This window comes from Leucopleurus acutus, assembly GCF_964270905.1.
Source record: "Leucopleurus acutus genome assembly, chromosome: 4".
NCBI classification, from domain to species: domain Eukaryota; kingdom Metazoa; phylum Chordata; class Mammalia; order Artiodactyla; family Delphinidae; genus Leucopleurus; species Leucopleurus acutus.
The window spans coordinates 37,891,526-37,903,202 of NC_139146.1; the positions used below are offsets into that span (position 1 = coordinate 37,891,526).

Genomic DNA, 11,677 nt, shown 5'->3' on the forward strand with positions numbered 1-11,677 from the left:
CCTGGACCCTGGGGCTGCCTCGCTTGCCCACACCTAGGCCCACAGCAAAGGGAAGAGGTTTCTGAGTGATCGCTGGCCACAGGCTGAGCCCCTCCAGCCTCGGGCCCCCTTCCATCCTCCTGGCCACTTTGCCAGGGGATTGTCACCACCTGTCAGGATCTGGGGCTCCCAGGGGAGCTGGGGTCCCCGTGCAGGCCTGCCCGGCTCCAGCTCTTCCAACTCCTCCAGCTCTAGGCAGCTTCTGCCCTGGGAGGGGCTCCCAGGCTGAGCCGTGGCCCCCAGCCAACCTCCAGTGCTCGCAGGCTGGGCGGCGCTGACTCGGGCTCCTGTTCCGGCGCCTGTGATCCTCCTTGAGCTGGCCCTGGCCTCCTTCCCAGCCTCCTCCTCCTCCTCCAGCCCTTTGGACCCCACAATCGGGCCGCTCCCTCTCTGCACCATTCCCAGGAAGCCTGCCGTTCTCTCTCAAGCCCGGGATAACACAAAGCCCTTCCACCAGCCTGTGTTCCCATCTCTACCCTGCGCATCTCTCACTGCTGGGCATCTCCCCAAACTGGAGAGACAGGTAGATACAGAGAATCACAACTTAACCAGAGCAAAAATGCACAGCAGCAAACCAGTGCCAGGGCAGGAAAAGCTGAACTGTAATTAATGAATTGCTGAAGGCTCAGTGTGGACAAGTCTGAGAGTTAGTATCTCTCGGCACCCAGTCATATCCGTCCCCCTTTTGTGAGTTTTACCTCCAGGGGCTCTACCAGATTCTCACAGGGACTGTCAGCAAAGTCCCCTTATGCTTCCAGCAGGGGAGGGGAACAGGAACCATTCTGAACTATATCAGAGCATTCTGTTCTTCTTCACGAGGCCTGTCCTTGGGAGAAAATATTTCACTGAGTACATGGAGAGATATTCCATGTTCTTAGACAGGAAGACTCAATATTGTCAAGATATCAGTTTCCCAACTTGATCTATTTAACACGATACAAGTCAAAAGCCCAGCAAGTTATTTTGCGGATGCTGACAAACTGATTTTAAAGCTTATATGGAGACACAAAAGACCCAGAATGGCCAACTCAACATTGAAGGAGAACAAAGTAGGGTCTGATGTTACCCTACTTCAAGACTTACTATAAAGTACGGTAATCGAGACAGTGCGGTATTGGTAAAAGAAGAGTGGCAGATCCGTGGAACAGAAGAGAGTTCAGAAATGGACCCACATATAGTCAACTGATCCTTAACAAAGGAGCAAAGGCAATATAATGGAGCAAAGATAGTCTTCATCAAATGGCACTGGAACAATAGACATCCACATGCAAAAAAGGGGGAAAGAAAGAAGCTAGACATAGATCCTACACCCTTCATAAAAGTTAACTCAAAATGGATCAAAGGCCTAAATGTAAAATGCAAAACTATAAAACTCCTAAAATTTTTAACATAGGATAACACAGGAGAAAAATCTAGATGACCTTGGGTATGGTGATGACTCTTTAGATAAAACACTAAATGCGTGATTCATGAAAGTAATAATTTATAATCTGGACTTCATTACAAGTTAATGCTCTGCAAAAGATGTCAAGAGAATGAGAAAAAAAGCCACAGACTGGGAGAAAATATTTGCAAAAGACACACCTGATAAAGATCTATTACCCAAAATATATAAAGAACTCTTAAAACTCAATAATAACACAAAGAAATCTGATTTAAAAATGGGCCAAGGACCCAAACAGACACCTCACCAAAGAAGATATACAAATGGCAAAGAAGGATATGAGAAGACATTCTACATCATATATCATTGAGGAAATGCAAATTAAACAATGAGACACCACTACAAACCTATTAGAATATCCAATCCAAAACACTAACAACAGTAAATATTGGCGAGAATGTGGAGCAACAGGAACTCTCATTCACTGCTGGTGGGAATGCAAGACGGAACAGCCACTTTAGGAAGACATTTTGTCAATTTCTTACGAAACTAAACATACTTTCCCCATACAATCCAGAAATCATGCTTCTTGGTATTTACCCAAATGAATTCAACACTTATGTCCATACAAAAAACTGTACATGGATGTTTATAGCAGCTTTATTCATAATTGCCAAAACTTGGATACAATTAAGATGCCCTTCAGTAGGTGAATGGATAAATAAACTGAGGTACAGCCAGACCATGGAATATTATTCAGAATCAAAAACAAATGAGCGGGCTTCCCTGGTGGCGCAGTGGTTGGGAGTCCGCCTGCCGATGCAGGGGACACGGGTTCGTGCCCCAGTCCAGGAAGATCCCACATGCCGCGGAGCGGCTGGGCCCGTGAGCCATGGCCGCTGAGCCTGCGCGTCCGGAGCCTGTGCTCCAAAACGGGAGAGGCCACAACAGTGAGAGGCCCACGTACCGCAAAAAAAAAAAAAAAAAAAAAAGAGATTTCAAGCCTTGAAAAGACACGGAGGAATTTTAAATACATATTACTACGTGAAAGAAGCCAACCTGAAAAATTATACACTGTATGAGTCCAACGATATGACACTCTGGAAAGGGAAACCTTCAATCTGTAAAATATACAATATCTGCAATACGGCAAAGGGAATAAAGCAAGATGTGCCTGTACAGAGACAGTAAAAAGATCAGTGGTTGCCAGGGTGAGGATGGGAGGAATGAACAGGCAGAGCACAGAGAATGTTTAGGGCAGTGAAGATATTTTGTAAGATACTATAGTGGTGGGTACAAGTCATCACACGTGTGTCAAAATGTATAGAAAGTACAACACAAGGAGTGAACCTTAATATAAACTGTGGGCGTTGGGTGATAATGATGTGTCAAGGTGGGTTCATCAGTTATAACAAAGGTACTGCTCTGGTGCAGGATGTTAACAGTGGGGGAGTGGAGGCAGGGGGTATATGGGAATTCTGTGCTTTCCACTCAATTTTGCTGAGAACCTAAAACTGCTCTGAAGTATAAAGTTTATTAATTAAATACATTTTTTGAATGAGTGAATGACAGGATTGCTCCTTCCTCGTGTTCCCACGGTCATTGCTTGAACTACTACTTTTCTACTCATATCATTCTATTCCAGGTTCAAGTTTTACACGTCTCCTTGCATTATAAGCCATGAGTGTAAAGGTTCTCCACCCTCTGCTGGAGGCTCTGCTGGATTACCAAGATGAAGCAAGAGTGCATATTCCCAATCCTCTTAAAGACAAATATGGACAAATTGGATCCCATCTCAGGATGACATCACAATGACATAATCAAAGCCGTTGATTAATGCAAGCGTTCGGAGAAGCCATCTAGACCTGCTGGTTTTCAAACTGTTTTTAGTATCAGAATCAATTTTTCAAATGAACTTACACAGCCCCTAAAATGTAAAAGAGTTAACAGAATAAAAAAAGTGCTGTTCTAGTACAGATGGAGTTTGGATCCCTGAGGCACTTCTGCAAAGTGCAGGGCTCCTGGGGCCCCTTTGTGACCCACTGGTCCAGCTTCCCCCTATGTTTTGCACACAGCATGCTGGGCCCCCAAACAAAGAAAAGCCTTAAAAGCACCCACAAAGGTCCACAGCCTGGCTTCTGTCTGCCTCTGTAGCTCATGCCCTTATGCTGTCCAAAATACATCCTGGGCTCCAACAGCATCAGACCTGCATTTCTGCAAATGTTTCATATCTCAGGCTTCAGTGCTTTTGCTCCACCTTCAAGATGCAGCTCTGGCATCACCTCCTCCAGGAAGACTTCCTGTATACCACCATCGACCCATCCACTTTACCCCAGGGATGGAGGTAGGTCAAGCAGAAGCCAGCACCCCCAGGAATGGGTAGCACCTAAACCTAACAGCCTAGGTGGATGAGAACCAAAGCTTCATCTGCAAACCAGCAGAGTGGTGTTAGGAGGGCCTGGGGAACTGCACCTAATGACCTGATTTCAGAAGAAAACAAAAGCCAGCAATGGATCTTAAACCAACAGATATTCAAGTGACCTCCAGCTGCAATGAAAAGCCATAAACAAAGAAAAGGCAGATCAGGGAAATGTTTCTGTGCCTAAGATCCCTCCGTAAGCCTCAGATTTCGTGTTCCTTGCCCTGGAATAAGACCCTTAGGATCTGGCCCCTGGGACCTCCGAAGATCCCTCTCCTCTCTACACTCTCCCAGGACCCTGCATGAGCAGGGAACTGACCTCACGAATTGTCGTCATCCTCTATTTCTGTATCTCCCACCTCCCCCTCGAGGGCAGGGGCTGGTCTAACTCTCTCTGGCCCTCCCTTAACCCCAGTGTCCAGCAAGGGTCTGGCACAGAACCGGTCTGCAAATGTTTGCAGAATGGGGTACCACCCCGGGCTGGGCGGTAACACCCGGCTTTCCGCGTTGCCGCAGCGCCCTCTGCTGGGCACATCCCGCTGCCGCGAGCACTCACCGGAGTGGGGGCGTTCACCGCTGAGAGGTTGTACCCATAGAGGAAGGAGGAGCCGAAGGCGCCCACGAGAGAGGCCACGACCAGCGAGCAGGACCAGTGCTGGGAAAGGAGAGCAAAGCACGTCAGACCTGGCACTCGGGCGCACAGCCAGGGGCCCGCAGGACGCAGCTGGACCATCCTCTGCTGGGGAGGATTTCCAGATCAAGGATGCAGGTTCCTCAGAGCCAGCCGGCAGGAGGGTCTCCCATCCAGGTCCGGTCCAGGGGGGTGTGGCCAGCCCAGGGAGCTCAGTTTGCCTCTGTCCACACCATTGCCCTCCTTGTCCGGCTGCAAGAGGATCTGTGAAACTCAGACCTACTGTCCTTCACAGGTGCTGTTAGCAGCTACGACACCGTTATTTTAGCTGAATTCGGCCAGTCTCTGACTCACATAGGAGCAAAAAGCAAAGGCAGACTCAGCTGCCAGCAGCAGCAGCAGCTGGTTCTTATTAAGCGCTATGGCCCAGGCGTCTGTTCTAAGCGCTTTCCGGGTATTCTCCCATAGAATCCTTGGATCAGTACTGTTTCATCTTGATTTTACAGGTGAGAAAACAGAGGCATGGGGCAGTCCCTGGTGCTGTCTGGGTTGGGGACCAGAGCCCAGATGGTCTGGCTCCAGCTCCCATGCAGCCACCCACCATACCACACTGCCTCTACCCCCCGACCTCTTCCCCCCTGACGCTGCTGGCGGCCACACAGATGCGCACACACCCACGCACACTCTGTTCCAGGCTGGAGCTGTCCATCTACAGGCCAGTGTGAGCACCTTGGGACAAGGACCTGCAGAGAGAGATACAGGGCTTGACCCGGAGAACCAAGCATCTGCCTCCAGGTAATCCTGCCCTATGGACACATCCATGGACAGCCACAGGCATGACAGGACCAGGAGTAGAAACATCTGGGCCCCTTGGCAAAGGCTGGACAGAAGGCAGGGGCTGGAGGCAGGAGGGGCTGCCATTCTAAGCTGGCCAGAAAAGTGTGGGCCACTTGTCAGGGGGACCCAGGTGCTCTTGGAAGGCACTTTCTCTCCATGATTTATCATGTGTCGTGTGTGTGTGTGTGTGGTGATTGGAGGTGTGGGGGGAGAGCCGTGAGTTCTAGGTGCCAAGCCCTGACAAGCTCCTGGGATACAGCAGGTAAACGTGACAGATGAGGTCCAAGGTTTAGGGATCTGAAGGGATCAAACACCGTTTGAAAGGGAAAGCCAGACCTCGATAGCCGACTTCCTGCTCTGCCCGCCTAGACAGCCTCCTATAGCACAGGCTCCGTGCTTGATGGCTCCACCACTCAGCTGTGGGGTCTCTCCAGGGTCTTGACCTTTCTGAGCCTCAGCTTACCCCGCTGTAAAATGGGATCTAAATTGTAGCACCGGCTGCATAGGCTGTTGTGGATGTGTTGCTGGCTGAGGACGTTGAGGGGCTTGTGCACGTAGCCAGTGTTCAGGAAGGCTGTTCACTCACTTTGTTCTCTCTCTCTACTCCCTCTGACCCAGCCGTGCAGAATGGCCGTTGCCCAAGCTACGTGCCAAGGTCTCTCTTGCCCTGGCCCATATAGCCATGCCCTGCTGAAACCTTCCTTTCTGGAGACTTTCATATCTAAGACCCACTGAAAGCCACCCTGAAAGTTCCATTTCTACTTTTCTATCTTTGATTCAACGTTGTCTGACCCCCAGGTCTGCCTCTTATGACTGCGTAACCTCAGACCAGTTACATAGCTGCTCTCTGATGCGGTGTTCTCATCTGTGAAATGGCGATGATAATACAGCCACTTCATAGGATATTCTGCCGAAGAAAGGAGTTAGAGCAGGTGAGGTCCTCACCTGTCCAGGGGTAGGTGCCCCTGGGGGTCAGCAGCAGAGGCTGGACAGTGGGCGTGGGTCTTACTTTTTGAGGGCAGGGGTCTTGCTTTCCAGGCACCAAGCCTGCTACAGAGGAGGTGCTTGGTAAATGCTGGTGATTGGATTGAGTCCAGAGGGAGGGTTCATAGGCCACAGAGAGGGACGCTGGCAAGTGTGGAGCCAGAATATTTTTCTGCAGTAAGAGGAGCTTGAACTGAACGGGATTCATTGACGGAACAGAATCACATGTTGGACAAAAGGCCCATTCTCCATTGCCTTTCATCTTTCAACTCATCTTCTGGGTCTCAGCTCAGATGTTATTCCTGCTGACTCCCGGGCTGTGCTGGTCCCCTGGGCTTCCCTCACTTCCAGCCCTGGTCATTATTCCCCTGTCTGCACCCATCAGAGGGCAGAGAAGAGCAGGTGGGAGCCATCTGCCCCGAGCCCCCCACCCCTGTGTGGCCCACCTGTGCCCACCACCTCTCACCACCTGCTCCAAGCTGGGGACACCACCCAGCACGTGAGAGCAGTTCGCTGCCTTGGCCTCCTTGCACGAGCACGGCCGCGCTGCCAGAAGGTACTGTGGGTCCCAGGAAGCTGCGACTTACGAGTTGGAGCACCACGGCCAAGGTCACAGGGACTAAGAGGCCAGGACTCAAGGCCAGAGGCCTTTCAAGCAGTCAGAGTGCCTCTGTGGCCCAGACAGCGGCCAGTTTCTGTGTTTACCTTTCTTCTCCTCCCACGCGGCGTCCCGCTCGTCAGATGGGCACACTCGGGAGGCGCCGGGCGGCTCGGATCACGGGCAACGGGAGCTGAGCGCGCTTCCTCAGAGTCCATGTCCTGTTTCCTGACAACCCACCTGCTGGCCCTCCCTGAAGCTGGCTCGGCCCCCAGTGCCTTCCAGCCCGGCTCTGCCGCGGCATCTCCCTAAATGAGGAGGCAGAGTCCACGGAGGGAGGGTGGGCGGGAGCATTGAACAGGAAATGTGGCAATTGTATTTTGCTGAACAGGAAATGGGCAGTGAATGTTTTTCCCCTTTCCAACTCATCACAGCGTCTGGAGAGCCCTAAAAGGGAAAGTTGTCTTCCCAGGAATCACCACCCTGAGTTTGGATTCTTTCTTTGGCATGTTTTTATAGTCCCTCTTAAGGCCAGCGTGCTGGGAGGGGAGCAACTGGCATGAGCCCAGGGCAAGTTTCCCTAAGGACTGGGACAAATGGAAAGGTCACTGACCACAGGAGAAGGCTGGTGCGGTTCCAACCCTGACTCCACTGCTTTTTAGCTGTGTGTCCTTAGGCAAGTCGCTTTGCCTCTCTGAGTTACCACGTTTACAAGTGCGAAATGGGCGATTGATCCCGCCCTGATTATCCTGCAGAGTTATTCTGAGGCTGGAATAGAAAACACACAACCCCGAGCAGCATGTTGGAGATGGACCCGGGTTGCCCTGCAGCTCTAGAACAAGGCGAGGCTGTGGGTTTGGAAGAAAAAGAATTTGCCACTGGTCGTTACTCTGCCCTGCTCATTCAGCCAGGCTGGCTCAGTGAAAGCATTAAGGAGGCAAGACCCTCATGCACACCAGGACGTCATGGGAATTAATTCACTGTGTAGCTGAATTGCCCAGATGTCAGAGAAGCGCCTTAAATCATGTGTAGGACAGGTTGCCTTGACTGTTTGCTCCCAGAGGCAGAAAACAGGTGCAGAGGCCGGCAGAATGATGGCGTGCTTGGGGTACACAGAACCCCTAGAAGGCCAGGGTGGCCTCAAGTCCACAAAAAAAAAAGACCAGAAACCGGCAACCTGGGTTTAATGGAAAGCGCATGTTGAAATAAAAGCTGTGGATCATGGCAGAAGCACTGGGAGCGTGGATTGTCAAATGCTCATGAAAACATCCAGCCCAGAATGCACAACAGTGGGAAGGGATCTGCTCAACGGGGAACTGAAACTTGCAAAAGAAAAAGCCAACCCTGAATAATTAGGCTATTTACTGAGTGCATGAATCAGTCAGCACAATACTCATTCTGCATATCAATCATGCAGGGTTGCGGCTTGGAGAATTGGCTGTTTCTGGAAACAGTTTTTGGCCAGCTGGCCAGCTACCTTCACAGAGCTGGGTCCAGAGCAGGACTCTAACATGGAAGTTCTCGATTATGACATCACGTGCGATGGCTGAGGATTCCTGGGGAAACACAGAGGAGGTACCGAGCCAACCAGGGGGGCTGATCTTGGAAGACTTCCTGGAAGAGGTGATTGGAGAGCACACTCTTACAGGATGAGTAAGCTGGGGGAATATGCAGACAGAGAAGGGTGCGGGGTGGGAGGGCACTGAGCCAGGCCTGCAGACATGGATGCCCTGGGACGTGGGGAGAAGCAAAATAATTGAGCTAACTGGGGCCTAAAGTGTGGGAGGGGCAGCATGGCTGCATTGCTGTGCAGTGAGGAATCCCCTGTGCCATCCTGTGAGGTGTCATATTCATCATCTCATTTCCTCCTCCACCCCCTCCTTGACTCAGGCCCTTCCATGTATCCCTGGTCTCCTCGTCTGTAGCAAGGGGTCTCCCTGATCTTGCTAAAACTCACAGTAGATCAGGTGATCTGCCCCCTTCATTTAAAATGGTTCCATGTTCCCCATGGGGGCCGAAAACTCAAAAGGCCCCAGGACCCAGGTGGTCCACACAAATGTACAGCTACAACTGGGAGGGTCCTTGGTGTCTGGGGAGTACCTGAGCTGCAAAGGCATCCTAGTCCAAAAGCACTAAAGGCTCTGCCACCCAGAGGGGGTGCAGACTGGCCAGGGGTGGAGGGTGGGGACAAACTGCCCACAGCTGCCCTGGCCCTGCCCCGCACCAGGGGCTCTCCCAGTCAGAGGAGGGAGAGAAACTTGCAGGACATCACTTTCCCTTTTTGCCCTGCAGCCGGGAGGCAGTGCTTGGCATGAAGACCTCCTCTTATTGGTGGAGCTGGCTGTCTGTGAGTCCTCCCCCCAAACCTGCCCACAAGCCGGCCCCGAGGTGAGCAGCAAAGTCCCACTTCGCTGAGATCAGAGCCCAGGTGTCCTGGCTCAAGTTCCAGGGTGGCCTTGGCTATTTAAGAAGCCTGGCCTTCGGGTGAACCACGCTTTCCTCCTTCAGGCAGGTGGGGGATCTCAGATTCCCAGCGAGCGTCCCCAGAGCATCCCAGGGTGAGAAAACAAACAGCTCCACTCTTTGGAAAGCCTTGGTGAGGGTGATGGGAGCTGTCCCCTCACTTTGCCACAGCTCAGAGGGTTAAAACCCCCCCAGACAGTAGCGCCGGACAGACAGCCTGGGTTTGGGTCTCGGCTAAGCCACTTACAACCTGTGAGCTCTTGGGCAAGTGACTAGGCTTCCCTGTGACACAGTGTCCTCATCTGTAAAATGGGTGTGATAATGGTGCCACCACGTCTTACACTTAAGATTTGATGAGCTTGTACACGGAACGCACTAAACCACGGAACCTAAAACAGCGGCCGGCGTGTATCAATTGCACAGTGAATACTCATTATTCTTCTTCAAACCCCCTGTCCCCAGAAAATGAGCCATTTCTTGACCCAAATGATCTCATCCTTTGCTAAACAAACGCCATGGTAAGTACTCCACGTAGGAAGATTCGCCCCCCACCCCCGGGATATAAGTGTCCACGGCTGTAAAGAAGAGGTCTGGGGCCAACTTGATGTTGCTGGACCACTGCTAAGGCTGTTTCCTGGGCTTGGGTTCCTGCCTCCAATCATGTAACGAGCATGATTGGGTACAGCTTTGTGAACCAGATGGCAGCTAACCGGCTTCCCAGTTACCCATCTCACAGCACACGTCTACACTGCTCCGCCTTTGGCCAAGTGTGTTCACACCCATGATATCACCAACCCTCCCAGCAGGCTCAGGAGGAGCCACTAGCCTGACGTTACAGAAAAGAATGGAAGTTCAGGGCTTCGCTAGTGGCACAGTGGTTGAGGGTCCGCCTGCCGATGCAGGGGACATGGGTTCGTGCCCTGGTCCGGGAAGATCCCACATGCCGCGGAGCGGCTGGGCCCGTGAGCCATGGCCGCTGAGCCTGCGCGTCCGGAGCCTGTGCTCCGCAACGGGAGAGGCCACAACAGTGAGAGGCCTGTGCGCCGCAAAAAAAAAAAAGGAAGTTCAGGGAGAGCCTGGATTCATCCGTCTCCAAATCCAGTGCCAGCCCCCCATACACACAGTTGTGGCCCATGCTCTCAGCAGATCCTAAGAAAATAAACTCTATCAAGGATGTGGTCATATACAAATGAACCTATCTATGAAACAGAACAGACAGAAATAGACTCATGGACATAGAGAACAGACTGGTGGTTGCCAAGGGGGAGGGGGTTGGGGGAGGGATGCAGTGGGAGGTTGGGGTCAGCAGATGGAAGCTATTATATAGAGAATGGATAGACAACAAGGTCCTACTGCATAGCACAGGGAACTATGTTCTGTATCCTATGATAAACCATCATGGAAAAGAATATGAAAAAAAGAACGTATATATATATATATATATATATATATATATATATATATATATATATATATATATAACTGAATGCTGTACAGCAGAGATTAACACAACATTGTAAATCAACTATACTTCAATTTTTAGAAAGTTAATTTAAAAAAAAGGATGTGGTCATAAACCAGCATTCCTGGGTGTGCTGGGCCTGTCCTGACACTCACTCACTCCTCCCTGCACACGCCCATTTACTGGTGCCCGTAACTTTGCTCATCCTTCAGTGCTCAGTGCCTTTGCCACCTCCCCCCAGAAGCCTCCCTGGGTGTCTCTATGCCGCCCCTGTGTTCCATGGGCTGCTAACAGCTGTGCTGGCTGTGACCTTGCTCCCAAGTGTTATCCTCATGTGTGTCTTCCCCTCTGGATAGGAGCTCAGCAAGGGCAGGGACTGTGTACGTTAAGGGGTAAACTGTGCCCCCCAACATTCATATATTGAAGTCCTAACTTCACTACCTCAGAATGTGATGGTTTGGAGACAGGGCTTTTAAAGAGGACATTAAGGTAAAATGAGGTCATGTGGGTGGGCCCTAATCCAACCTGACTGGTGTCCGAGAGAGATTAGGACACAGACAAGCACAGCAGGACAACCATGTAAGGACAAAGGGAGAAGATGGCCTCCTACAAGCTAAGGAGAGAGGCCTCAGAAGAAACCAAGCTGCCCACACCTTGATCTTGGACTTCCAGACTCCAGACTGTGAGGAAATATATTTCTGTTGTTTAAGCCACCCAGTCTGTTGAGCTCTGTCACGGCAACCCTAAAAAACTCACATGGTAGATAGCCTCATCCACCAGAGGGCAGACAGCAGAAGCAAGAAGAACTACAATCCTGCAGCCTGTGGAACAAAAACCACATTCACAGAAAGATAGACAAG

The 11,677-nt window shown here is 51.1% G+C and overlaps 1 protein-coding gene across 2 annotated transcripts in view; it reads right to left on the bottom strand.

Moving 5' to 3' along the window:
• Positions 1 to 7,188, bottom strand: part of SLC2A9 (solute carrier family 2 member 9) — a 184,869-nt gene extending 177,681 nt beyond the window's left edge. For both annotated transcript variants that reach the window (XM_082837699.1, XM_082837700.1), the window contains exons 1-2: positions 7,000 to 7,188; positions 4,399 to 4,497 (exon numbers count right to left, since the gene is read on the bottom strand). In XM_082837699.1, coding sequence (XP_082693825.1) covers positions 4,399 to 4,497; positions 7,000 to 7,110 — 210 coding nt within the window. In that variant the 5' untranslated portion in view covers positions 7,111 to 7,188. The remainder of the gene's footprint in view (positions 1 to 4,398; positions 4,498 to 6,999) is intronic.
• Between the last annotated feature and the right edge of the window lie 4,489 nt (positions 7,189 to 11,677).